At 44.4% G+C, this 13,357-nt stretch overlaps 1 protein-coding gene across 1 annotated transcript; it reads left to right on the plus strand.

The window, feature by feature from the left end:
* The first annotated feature begins 4,838 nt into the window (after window positions 1-4,838).
* On the plus strand, window positions 4,839-7,663 carry MRPL11 (mitochondrial ribosomal protein L11). The gene is made up of 5 exons (XM_024748565.1): window positions 4,839-5,029; window positions 5,402-5,497; window positions 5,921-6,014; window positions 6,099-6,258; window positions 7,384-7,663. Exons 1-5 carry the CDS (start codon window positions 4,907-4,909, stop codon window positions 7,487-7,489), a joined length of 579 nt encoding a protein of 192 aa, XP_024604333.1. The 5' UTR covers window positions 4,839-4,906; the 3' UTR covers window positions 7,490-7,663.
* Window positions 7,664-13,357: the final 5,694 nt, after the last annotated feature.

Consider the following 13,357-nt stretch of genomic DNA (forward strand, 5'->3'; position numbering starts at 1 on the left):
TGAGAATAGAATTTCTAACTTTTGATGAAAAATTACAAGGGGAGGAACTCTGGCCCAGCTTGGGTGAGATGCTCGCTCCTGGCCAGTCAACTACAGATAGGCAGGATCACGTCATATAAAAATAGTTGCTGGGTCCAACCCCATGGATTGGAGGTGCATTTTCAGAGAATGGGGGAACACCAAGGTCATGGATTGGACCTAAATGTGTCCACTACAAAAAGCAGTTAGGGGGCTTCCCTGGTGGCGCAGTGGTTGAGAGTCCACCTGCCGATGCAGGGGACACAACATAGTTTTGGAAGTCCTAGCCACGGCATCAGAGAAGAAAAATTAATTCAAGTTGGAAAAGAAGAAGTAAAACTGTCACTGTTTGCAGATGACATGATACTATACATAGAGAATCCTAAAGATGCCACCAGAAAACTACTGGAGATCACAGAAGCAACCTAAATGCCCATTGACAGACGAATGGATAAAGAAGATGTGCTACGTATATACAATGGAATATTACTCAGCCATAAAAAGGAATGAAATTGGGTCATTTGTTGAGACGTGGATGGATCTAAAGACTGTCATACAGAGTGAAGTAAGTCAGAAAGAAAAAAACAGATATCTTATATTAACGCATATATGTGGAACCTAGAAATATGGTACAGATGAACTGGTTTGCAGGGCAGAAATTGAGTCACAGATATAGAGAACAAACATATGGACACCAAGGGGGGAAAGCAGCATGGGGTGGGCGGTGGTGTGATGAATTGGGAGATTGGGATTGACGTGTATACACTAATATGTATAAAATAGATGACTAATAAGAACCTGCTGTATAAAAAAATAAAGTAAAATTCAAAAAAAAACTTTAAAAAATAAAAATAAAATGTTTCCACAACCTACTCCTGGGGTTCCATCATTTGCTAAAACTGCTCACAGAACTCAGGAAAACAATTTACTTATACGATTGCAGTTTATTACAAAGAATATTTCAAAGGGTACAAATGAAGAGCCAGAAGGAAGAGATTTCACAGGGCAAGGTATGGGGATGGGCCATGGACCACTACATCCCTCCTCTTGTCACTCTACCCCTCTTTCCTCTTTCCTCTTGCAGCCCAGTGAATCTTTGATACTGTGTACTTTGGGGGTCTGCAAAGCCCCCACCCACAAATATTTTGTCCAGGCTTTTCCATTTTCCATGGGATACAGGCTCAGTTTTCGCTTGATCTCCACTTTCTCATTTCCTTTTTCTCTGACTCTTCTCCGGCAGCTGCAGACGCCTCATTCTCCTGCTCTTCCTCCCAGCTCCGTAACTGCTCCTTTTCCGTTTCCTCTGCTCACTCCTCCTTCTCTTCTTTTCACTCTTTATTTATTTTAATTAATTAATTTATTTTTGGCTGTGTTGGGTCTTCGTTGCTGCGCGTAGGCTTTTCTCTAGTTGCGATGAGCGGGGGCTACTCTTCATTGTGGTGTGCAGGCTTCTCACTGCAGTGGCTTCTCTTGTTGCGGAGCATGTGCTGTAGGCACGCAGGCTTCAGTAGTTGTGGCGCACGGGCTTAGTTGCTCCGCGGCATGTGGGATTTTCCTGGAGCAGGGCTCGAACCTGTGTCCCCTGCATTGGCAGGCGGATTCTTAACCACTGTACCACCAGGGAAGTCCCTTCACTCTTTATTTTGTTTTATTTACTTTTAAAAAATCTTTGGCCGCACCACGCAGCATATGGGGTCTTACTTAGCTCCCCGACCAGGGATCGAACCTGTACCCCCTGCAGTGGAAGTGAGGAGTCTTAACCGCTGGACTGCTGAGGAAGTCACTCTTCTTTTCACCCTTTAAATGTGAGTTCTCTTCTCGTCTCTTCTCTCCACCCCAGGCAATCTCACTCCTGGCCCTGGCCTCAAAGACTACCAGTCTCTATGTTACAGAGGCCAGTGTTCCTGTCTGCTTCTCTCCCAGATCATACCCTTCAGACGGGTGTCACACAGACACACCCAAACTCAACTCATTGTCTTCTACCTGAACCTACAACTCCTGTGTCTCCAGCGTTAAAAGTGAAAGGCCTAGGGCTTCCCTGGTGGCGCAGTGGTTGAGAGTCCGCCTGCCGATGCAGGGGACACGGGTTCATGCCCCGGTCCGGGAAGATCCCACATGCTGCGGAGCGGCTGGGCCCGTGAGCCATGGCCGCTGAGCCTGCGCGTCCGGAGCCTGTGCTCCGCAACGGGAGAGACATGATTATTCAGGCCAGAATTCTGGGCATCACTCGTGATGCTTCTCTCCCCCTCCTTCCACAAATTACCCATCAAGCACTAACTTCTGCTGATTTGTGTGGCAGCCTAGGGAATGGTCAAGTGCATGAATCCTTAGAGCCAAAAAGTCTGGGTTCAAATCCTGACACTGCCACATTCTAGCAGTTTAAGTTTGGACAAGTAACTTAACCTCTCTGTGCTTCAGTTTCCTCATCTATAAAGTGGGCATAATAATAGCACCTATATCTCAAAGGATTGCAATGAGATTTAAATGAGTTATCCTTGGACTTCCCTGGTGGTGCAGTGGTTAAGAATCCGCCTGCCAATGCAGGGGACATGGGTTCGAGCCCTGGTCCAGGAAGATCCCACATGCCGCGGAGCGTGGAGCAACTAAGCCTGTGCACCACAACTACTGAGCCCGTGTGCCACAACTACTGAAGCCCACGCACCTAGAGCCCATGTTCTGCAACAAGAGAAGCCACCGCAATGAGAAGCCCGCACGCCGCAATGAAGAGCAGCCCCCATTCACCGCAACTAGAGAAAGACCGCGTGCAGCAACGAAGACCCAACGCAGCCAAAAATAAATAAATAAATTTATTTTTTAAAAAATGAGTTACTCTTCATAAAGATGTACACACTTCATACTACACAGGCATTTGTTGACTAAAATAAACTCTATATTCCAAGTATCTCTTGGACTGGTCCCAAGCTACCGTTATCTCTGCACCGTCTTACTGCCCTGACCTGATCGGTCTCGCTGCATACAATCCCTGCTCTCCTCCAATCCCTCTACACATCCAAGCCAGGGTCACCTTTTCAAAATGCAAATATGGTGCAAATACTTAACACTCTTCAATGGCTTCCTACTGTATAGCCCGCACTCCTTAGCAGGCTAGCAAGGCCTGTGAGATCGGGTCCTCACTCGCCTGTCTGGGCTCATCTTCGCCACTGAACAGTCTGGCCTCCCACATATCCAAACGCAGACTAGGGAGTTGCTTCCTTATAATCTGTAAGAGCTGAGTAATCAAAACTGTCCTTTCACTGACAGGAAGTGGAAATTGCACCCAATGGAGCCCAGTTTGTGCCAGGCCACATTCTTGGCTCCCTGAGCACCTGCCATGCCCATTTACTTCCTGATTCCTGTCAGGAATCATTCAGGAAGGATTTATTTCTTTATGTGTAAATAACTTTGTAAATATAGGTCGGGTGATGTGGGACACCCAGAGATAAATCCTATCCAGCTTGGCTTGCTCTGGGCCAGGCCCTCTTCTATGTGCTTTACCTGAATTAATTAATTTCCTGTGAGGTAGGTATTATATTCAGCCCCATCTTACTAGTGAGGAAATGGAAGCACAGGGAAGTTAACTACTGTGCCCCAGGTTTTACAGCTAGTAAATCAAAGAGCCTTCGAGGTTCCAGAGTCTTGAGAAGGTTTATGAGGCTGAGCGTTATAAGAACTCGATAGACTTCAGAGACAGGAGCAATCACACTTACTTAGTGGGAGTCCAATGCGAATACAGAATAAAAAGTTTATGTGTCTCACAGTTTACAGTGTGGTTTTACATGGATCATATCATTTTACATGGATTATATCATTTAACCAGGGATTACAGCAGTACAGACTTGTGGTAAACAGAACAAGGTCTAGAATCAGATAATCTCATATTTCTTTCCCAGCCCTGTCACATACAGGGTAGGTGTTTTAGGGCCTCATTTTGTGCCTCAATTTCTCATTTGTAAAGGGGGTATAATAAAACAATATACGTCATGCCATTGTGAGGATTAAATGAGATAATAATGCCCTTAGCACAGTGCCTGGCAAGTAGCAAATGCTAAAAATAATAATAATAACAACAAGAAGAAGATGCTGGCTTATTTTATTGGACACAGGTGATGTATCAACTACGTTCTGGGCCTCTTAAGCCTCACAAGAGCTCTGCAAGGTTTTGTCCTTATTGTACAGTGAAGAGCACGTGCTGACTAGGTGTCAGGTATTGTTCTAAAGCACTTTGCTGACTCAATCCTCACAACAATCCCAGGGGTAGGTACTACCTATTATAATCCTCTTTGTACAGAGGGGGAAACTGAGCATAAATTAAATAAGTTGATCAAGTTCACAGCCAGCAAGAGAAGCAACCAGGCAGTTTACTTCCAAGGTCCGTACTCTTAACCATCTTCCCTTTCAACAACAGGTGAAGAAACAGGCTCAGAAAGGGAAGAGATCCCCACTCCTAAAAAAGGAGCGTTAAACTATTTTCCAATTCAGGGATTATCACTATGTCCAGCAGATGGCGCCCCAGGACATAGCAAACTGTGGGATTCGCATACGCGGTCAAAACTACCATACCCACAATGCAGTGCGGATATTAAGGGCCACCTGCCAGTTTAGCTGTCTGAGGCACTGCCTGTGTGCTCTCCAGGAGGAACCTGTGTATCTGAGACATTCGGGTCCTTCCTCAATCTTAAGGTAGCAAGTTAAAAGTTTTTTCTGCTTCATCTCATCCTCCTTGTCTTACTAGTTGGAGAGCGGAAGGATGAATCAACGCTGCTATTGGTTGGCTTCATCTGCCTTACCCTAACGTGAGGACCCTTGACCTTTAACCCAAGGTGGCGGCGCCAGGAGCCTTAGCTCTTGCTGTGGACCTGAGATGATCTAAGGCCGGGGACTCCGCCTCATGTCGAAGATAAGCCGGGCCACTCGGGCCCTCAGGAAGCCCGAGGCCGGCGGCGTGATCCGGACCATCGTGCGGGCAGGCCAGGCCATGCCCGGGCCCCCACTAGGCCCCGTCCTGGGTCAGGTGCAGCCGCGGCAGGAACCTGGCGTGGGAGGCGTCGGAGGGTGGGAGCTAGTACCCGGGTGGCGGGTGCTGGCTGGGCCAGAGCGGCCTCGGTTTAAAACGCGGCTCTGCTGCCCACACGTTGTATGTCCTTGGGTTAGTTACACAGCCTCTTCGAGGTTCAGCTTCCTCTGTTCTTCGTCTACGAGCTGTTGTAAGGATAGAGAGGCGTGAAACATATGAATCATCTGGCACATAAAATGGTAGTTGGATCTGGGTAGAGAAAAGAGAACGGGAGCTTAGGGAAGTGAAGGCGGAGAGAATGGATGGAGCCTCCGGGGGAAAGGAAGCCGTCCCTTCCTCCGCACGCTGACCCCTATGCCTCCCTCACAGCGAGGCGTTTCCATCAACCAGTTCTGTAAGGAGTTCAACGAGAAGACCAAGGACATCAAAGAAGGCATTCCTCTGCCTACCAAGATTTTTGTGAAGGTGAGGAGTCGGGACTCTGATCCCCAGTTTCCTTCTCATTCTCCCCAGGCCCTGGAGCTGGTCACCTGGGGTTGCTACTCGGCTCATAACTTGGGGCAAGTGTTTTCCTGTTACCCGGCCCCACTTTCCCCATTTTTACAGTAGAGACTAGGCCATATCTTTTCTGAACCCGCGCTGCCATATTGCAGATCTTTCCTTTGTTCCTCCAACTTGCTGGGGCTTCCAGAGCAGAGTTGGACCTGGAATAGAAGTGACAGGGACGTTTGTTGCAGATTTGTTTCTTCTGTGGTTTTGTTGTCAGTTAAAGGGAAGGAAGGTGAGCTATGGGAAGGGGGGACAGGAAGTTAGAAGTTCCCTGGGCTGGGGCAGCAGGGGTTGGGGGAGGTGGGAAGAAAGATTCTCATGTGTCTTTTTTCCTTTCAGCCTGACAGGACATTTGAAATCAAAATTGGCCAACCCACTGTTTCCTACTTCCTGAAGGCAGCTGCTGGGATTGAGAAGGGGGCCCGGCACACAGGTAAGGGGCAGGGTGGGCATCTGGGCTTCTGGGCTCTGGAAGGAAGCAGTGACACCTGAAGTGCTATTTGTTCCTTGCTCCCAGGGAAAGAGGTGGCAGGCCTAGTGACACTGAAGCACGTGTATGAGATCGCCCGTGTCAAAGCTCAGGATGACGCCTTCGCCTTGCAGGACGTACCCCTGTCCTCTGTTGTTCGCTCTATCATTGGCTCTGCCCGTTCCCTGGGCATTCGTGTGGTGAAGGAGTGAGTTTCCGGGGAAGCTCAGTGTGAGGGGAGGGCCTGGAGAGTTCTTGACTCTGGGACAAAGCTGAGGGCCCACTGAGTGGGAGAGTCAGCTTCTGAGTTAATGGATCTTAGATTCTTGGGAGTGGGGAGCCTCATTCATTCATTTGGAATATACTTATTAAGTACCTATCATGTGTTAGGCATTGTTCTGGACACTGGATGCAGCTAGGAAGGAGGTAGCCGTGCTTGACCTTGCTTTCTGAGGAACTCAGAGTCCAGAGATGGAGGCAGATCCATAAATGGAGCAGTATACTGCCAGGTGGTCAGTGTTGACAAAAGGAACTACAGGTATCCTCAGAACAGGGAGCAGAGCCCTGGGAAGTGAGGTCAAGGCCTGGGGCAAGCATTGCAAGAAGTAGAAAAGTCCCTGTGAAGGATGTAAGGTGAAGGAATGGAGCAAAGAAGTTCAGTGTGATCTGGGTATATAATACTAGAGGCAGAATGGGACATAGTAGGACATGAGCCAAACAGACTAGTTGGTTCTCAAATTCAGACTTGATCCTGAGGCCAGCAGCAGGCCCCCTCATGGGGCTTCGGATGGCCTCAGAAATTGTTTTCTTGAAGTGAGATGTAGAGTGGGAGAGCCTCTGGCCAGACGACAGCAGGGGCAACACTCAACCCTTCGCTGGCCTCTTGCTGCTGGTGTCACACCCCATGCAAAGGCTGACGATTGGTTGTTTCCCAAGAGGAGTGGGGTTAAGCGTGGAACAGGGATAGACTTTACTTGGCTCAGATCTTTACTTGTATTGGGAGTACAGAAGTCAGTGAATTTGATCCTTGCTCTGAAAGAGATATGCATGCACCACCTGATGACTTCATTTTACAAAATGTTTTGGGGCTCAGAGGAAGGGCAGGTTACTTTGGACTAGGGTGTAGCTGTGCTCATCCTCAAAAGATGAGTAGGGCTTTAAGAAAGGAGTGAAAGGCAGAGGTTATAGTGGGGTAGCAATTCTGGCAGAGGAAACAGATGAGCAAAGGTATGGGGGCAGGAGGGGAGAGGGGTTCTGAGACAGTGACATGGTGCTGTGAGCTCCCCACCAGTGACCGGCCCTTCACTTACCGTCTGTTTTTCTGTACCTGCAGCCTCAGTTCAGAAGAGCTGGCAGCTTTCCAGAAGGAGCGAGCCCTGTTCCTGGCTGCTCAGAAAGAGGCAGATTTGGCAGCCCAGGCAGAAGCTGCCAAGAAGTGACCCCTGTCCCCCACCCTCCAGGATTTTGAAGAGGGCCAGTTGGGAAGGCTGGGCCAGAGGGGAGGAAGGGAGGTCACATCAACCTGATTATATTTTTCTGACTTTAAATTATGTATTTTTGCACGTGTGGTTATATCAGAGGATCAAGTGTGAATAAACATCTTTTGTCACCCACTCTCAGTTTCTGCCTTGGGACCCCAGAGAAAGGGACCTCATCCACGCAGAGCAACTGCTCAGGATCTGAATTGGCAGGGGTAGCAGAAAATCCCGTGTTTTCCCATTTTCCAGGGGTGAGAGAAAGGGCGAGGTAGGTGGGGGCATGGCTGCTGGACTTGGGTGTACAGAGGCAGCAGATGTTGTTTCTGCTTCCATCAGAAATGTCTCCTATCTCTTGGGGACTTGCCACCTCAACAGAGACAGAACCCTCTGGGGACTTCAGGTCACAGCCCCAAGCAGGGTTGCTACATGGCGTGCCCTGGATCCCAAGGGCTACTTCAGGCCCCTCTATTAAGCTGACCCTGGCTCTGAGTCAGGTGATACCTGAATGTGAATTATTGTGGGGTTTATGGCTACAGACCCATGGAAGAAGCAAAGCATCACTAGGTACCTGCCCATGGTGGGAGAAGTCCTTGGGAAGCCCTGGCCTTTTGTTTTCCCATTAGTCATAATATCAAGGACTATTGTCCTCTCAGAGAAGAGAGGAGGAGTTGGGGGGAAAATGGGATTCACATTTACTAAGCACCTGTTATGTGCTAGGTACTTGATTTTACACTGAGAAGATTTGGAAAGCATAGGAAAAACCCTACAAGAAAAGAAAAGCCTCAAGTGATCCCCTCACCTAGATGAGATTCCTGGCAGTATTGTGGTATATATATTTTCTACTTGGTTTTTTTTCTTTGTGTTTATATATAATACTTTAAGAATAAAACAAATTTGGGTCATACTCTAGATACTGTTGTATTCTACTTTTACTTGTAACTTGGCAATGATTTAGAACATTTTTTCATTATTAATCATCTTCCTAAAACAATTTTTAATGGCTACTTAGTATTCTGTCTTATGGGTAGACCATTATTTAACCAAGTCCTCAACTGTTGGGTAGGTTTGTTGTTTGCATTAAAAAAAAAAATACACACAACCCCGTGATGAACATCATTTGGTCCTCTGCTTCAGGGTCTCCCAAAACTTCAATCAAGGTGTCAGCTGGGGCTGTGGTCTCATCTGAGGCTTGGCTGGGGAAGGATCCACGTTCAAACTCACGTCGTTGTTGGCAGCATTTAATTCTTTCTGAGCAGTTGCATGAGGGCCTCAATTTCTTGCTGGTTATCAGTCAGAGGCCACACTCATTTCCATTCTCTCTAGCTGTGTTGTCTTGGGCAAGTTACTTAACTACTCTGTGCTTTAGATCCATCATCTATAAGGTAGAGAAAATAGTGCTTATCTCAAAAGGTTGAAGAAAGAACTGCATATATGGCCAGTTAATTTATGACAAAGGATCCAAGAATATACAATGGGGAAAGGACAGTCCCTTCAATAAATGGTGTTGAGAAAAGTGGACAACCACGTGCAAGAGAATGAAACTTTAAAAATTAACTCAAAATAGGTTAAAGACTTAAGCATAAGACCTGAAACCATAAAACTCCTAGAAGAAAACAGACTCCTTGACATTGGTCTTGGCAGTGAGTTTTTTTATTTGACTGCAAAAGCAAAGGCAAAAAAGCAAAAATAAACAATGGGACTACATCAAACTAAAAAGCTTCTGCACAGCAAAGGAAACCATCAACAAAATGAAAAGGCAATGTACAGAATAGGAGAAAAATGTTTATAAATCGTATACCTGATAAGGAGTTAATATCCATAGTATATGAAGAACTCATACAACTCAATAGCAAAAACAAAAAAAACCCAAAAACAAAAAAACAGAAAAACAACAATCACACACGCACACATATACTCTAGTATCATTCAAGAACAAGCAATTCTCTTGCGAACACCGGGGCACGAACCCGTGTCCCCTGCATCGGCAGGTGGACTCTCAACCACTGCGCCACTAGGGAAGCCCCCATTTCTCTGTTTTCTTTCACCGTAACAGTTAAAATTGTCTAAACAGACTGTCTATACTTTTCATCTCCCATTTACTCTTTGCTTGTAATGTTTTTTGTCTCAAAGTCTGTTGTGTCTATTATTAAATATACCTACACCAATCTCTCTTTTGTTTAGAGTCAGCACAATATATCTTTTTTTTTTACATCCTTTCCACCTTTTCCTATTATGTTTTAGATGTTCTTGTAGCAGAATTAGTTGGTGTAGTAGCCACCTTCCAAAATGGCTCTCGAACCCTACCTCCTAGTAATTAACACTCCCCCACATTGTGCTGGGGTTAGTCTATGTCACCAAGACTGGCAGAAGTGCTGGCATGTCACTTCCAAGATTAGGTCTTCCTAATCCCCACAGCTCCCATCTTGGTTACCTTCTCTCCTTTATAGTTGCACCCACCCACCTCTCTCCTACTATCCTAATCCCCAGCAACCACTTTTCTGTTCTCTACCTCTATTATAGGGAGGTCTTTGTCCTCATTTCTAGAATGTTACATGAGTGAACTCATACAGTATATGTCCTTTTGAGGTTGTTTTCTTTTCTCACCCAGTCTAATGCCTTTGAGATCCATCCAAGTTGTTGTGTGTATTAATAGTCTGTTCCTTTTTAATTGCTGAATAGTATTCCAAGGTATGGATGTACCACAATTTGTTTAATCATTTATCTCTTGAAGGGCATTTAGTTGTTTCCACTTTTTGGCTATTACAAATAAAGGGGTTATTCTTGAAAGATGTAATTTTCATTCCTCTGGGATAAATGCCCAGGAGTGCAATTGCTGGGTCATAGAGTAAGTGTGTTTCCAGTTGTTTAAGAAACCTCAAAATTATTTTCCAGAGTAACTGTACATTACTTACACTGCCCCAGCAATACACGAATGATCCAGTTTCTCTGCAGCCTCTTCAGAACTTGATGTTGTTATTATTTTCGTTGTTCTAATAGGTGGGTTGTGATAGCTTGTTGTGTCTTAATTTGTGTTTCCATAATGTCTAGGGTTGTTGAAAATCTTTTCATGTGCTTATTTGCTATAGATCTATGTTCTTTGGTGAATTGTCTCCATTTTTTGGTCCATTTTCTTTTCTTTCTTTCTTTTTTTTTTTTTTTTGGCTGCACTGTGTGGCTTGTGGGATCTTAGTTCCCCAACCAGGGGTTGAACCTGGGCCCTTGGCAGTGGGCCCAGTGAAAGTGCCAAGTCCTAACCACTGGACCGCCAGGGAATTCCCTTTTGTCCATTTTCTAATGAATTGTTGTGTTTTTCTTTAACTGCTGTGTTTTGAGAGTTTTAGATAGGAGCTCTTTGTCAGGTATGTGGTCTGCAAATATTTTCTCCCATTGTGTAGCTTGTTTTTTCATCCTCTTAACAAGATCTTTCACAGTGCAAAAGTTTTCAATCTCAGTAAAGTCCAATTTATCAATTATTTTCTTCTATGGATCATGCTTTTGGTGTCACGCCTAACAAATCTTCACCCAACCCTTGGTACCTAAGATTTTCTCCTATGTTTTTTCCTAAAATGTTATATTCATGGCTTATTTTTAGCTCTCTGTCCACATCATGAAAACTTTATTATAGCTATGTCTTCTTTTATTTATTTATTTATTTTTGTGGTACGCGGGCCTCTCACTGTTGTGGCCTCTCCCGTTGTGGAGCACAGGCTCTGGACGCACAGGCTCAGCGGCCATGGCTCACGGACCCAGCCGCTCCGCGGCATGTGGGATCCTCCCGGACCGGGCACGAACCCATGTCACCTGCATCGGCAGGCGGACTCTCAACCACTGTGCCACCAGGGCAGCCCCCCCTTTTTTTTTTATTTGATAAGCAACTTTATTTATGAATCACCTGGGGAAATTTGTTAAAATGCAGAATTTAATTTAATATCTGAGGAGAGACTCACGATTTTGAATTTCTAACAAGCTCCCAAGGTGATGTCAGTGTTGCTGGTTTTTGGACCAAAACTCTGAATACCAAGGTGGGGAGAGGTGAGATAGAAATAGAAAACAGAAGAAAGGAGAGTGATGAGGTGAGGCAAAGAAAAAATATGGTTCGTTTGAGGTCATGGCTAGGGATGCGCCACTTTACATGGACCATGGAGATCAGTAGGCTTTCTTTAAAAACTATACCTATTCTGCTATATCTTGGTTAGTTTTTAGACAGCAAAAAATTTCTGCTTCATTTACAGTCTTAGTAGTAGTTTTTCAGAGGGAGCTTGAAGTTGCTACTGGTAGAAAAAAGAGTCAGAAAACTCAGACATGTACAGTGTTTGGAAGGACCAAATGTTACTCTTCCATTTGCGTTCTCAGGTAGCTTCCAGAATCCTAGCATTTCCCCAGCTTGGTTATCCAGCCTGGCACATACTTTCCTCCTCCTTAGCTAGATATAATCTCCTTGTATGTTTGATGGAAACTCAGTTGGCCTTAGGGAAAGCATTTAATTTGCTGAATTCACATGAATTTTTAACAACAATCATGCATTTAATCCTATTGGGGCACTTGCATTTTAGAGGAAGGACTGCTTATTCAAGAATAATAAATCTTAAATAGTGCATCATATTTGAGTGGGTCTAACTTTCCTAATCCTCAATCAGCTGACTCTTTATGTGTGTGTGACTTCATCGAACCTTTTAAGAAACTATTTCTTGTTATTTTCAACTTTGGCATTTCCAGGCAAAAATTTGCATAGATATTTGCATAGAAAATATGAGTCTGCTTCCAAGCCTTCTAGCAGGGACTTTGTATCAAAAGTGAAAAGGAAAGAAGATGAAGCTAAAATCCTTATACATGGCTACTTGGGTGTAACTAAGGAGCAATCTAGATATCCTGGTTTGCTTGTAAGCACATCATGGGCATATAGTGCCAATCTTAAATTTGAAGAAGTTTGAAATTAGCTATGTCTTCTTAAGCACCATGTCCTCTTAAACCATATCCACAGTATAGTTATGTTTTACATTTAAGTCTGTGACCCATTTTGAGTTAATTTTTGTATAAAGTATGAGGCTTAGCTTGAAATTCTTTTCTCCCCCACCACGGACGTCTAATTACCCCAGTAGCATTTGTTGAAGACGTTATTCTTCTTCCATTGAATTGCTTCTGCACTTGACTTTCTTCAGCTCTGAAAATCTGGGGAAATTCAGTTCTGCCCCTCAGAGGTTTTGAGTTTAGCATTCATCCCCATGCAGATTTGAAATCTGGCTGATGTCTCGATGGGGAGACTGGTCCTGAGTTTCTGGCACTGTGTATGACATAATTATACTCCATATGCAGTATATGCCACCAATTTTTATTTCAAATAATGATTTTTAATTACATGTGTTCATTATATCAATAGCGTGATTTTATTTTGCTCAAATAACTGACATAGAAAATAATATTTTGGATTGTGTACTTTTACTAAAACTTGGCCTAGTATAGATTATAGTAGCCTGTGATATATTAAGATACCCACATGGTTTTCAGACAATGTACAAACAGGCCACTCAGCACATTGTTTTATAATTTTTTGCCCCCCCCCAAAAAAAACCCTTAATATGGGTTCCAATTTTCCATTTCCAATTGTTTTCCAATTGAATTTTTAATTTCAGTTTTCATCTTTTTTATCGTATTTCTAGAAAATCTATTGGTTCTTTTTCAAGTCTGCTTATCACTGTTTTCATTTCATGTTCCCTGTAGATGTTCCTTTTTTTTTAAACTTTGCATATTTGAATCAGTTCTTATTTATTTATTTATTTTTATACTTGCCTTGTGGACTTTATTTTTTTTAATTAATTTTTATTGGAGTAG

Source organism: Neophocaena asiaeorientalis, unplaced genomic scaffold (genome assembly GCF_003031525.2).
Source record: "Neophocaena asiaeorientalis asiaeorientalis breed wild unplaced genomic scaffold, Neophocaena_asiaeorientalis_V1.1 scaffold43, whole genome shotgun sequence".
Taxonomy (NCBI): Eukaryota; Metazoa; Chordata; class Mammalia; order Artiodactyla; family Phocoenidae; genus Neophocaena; species Neophocaena asiaeorientalis.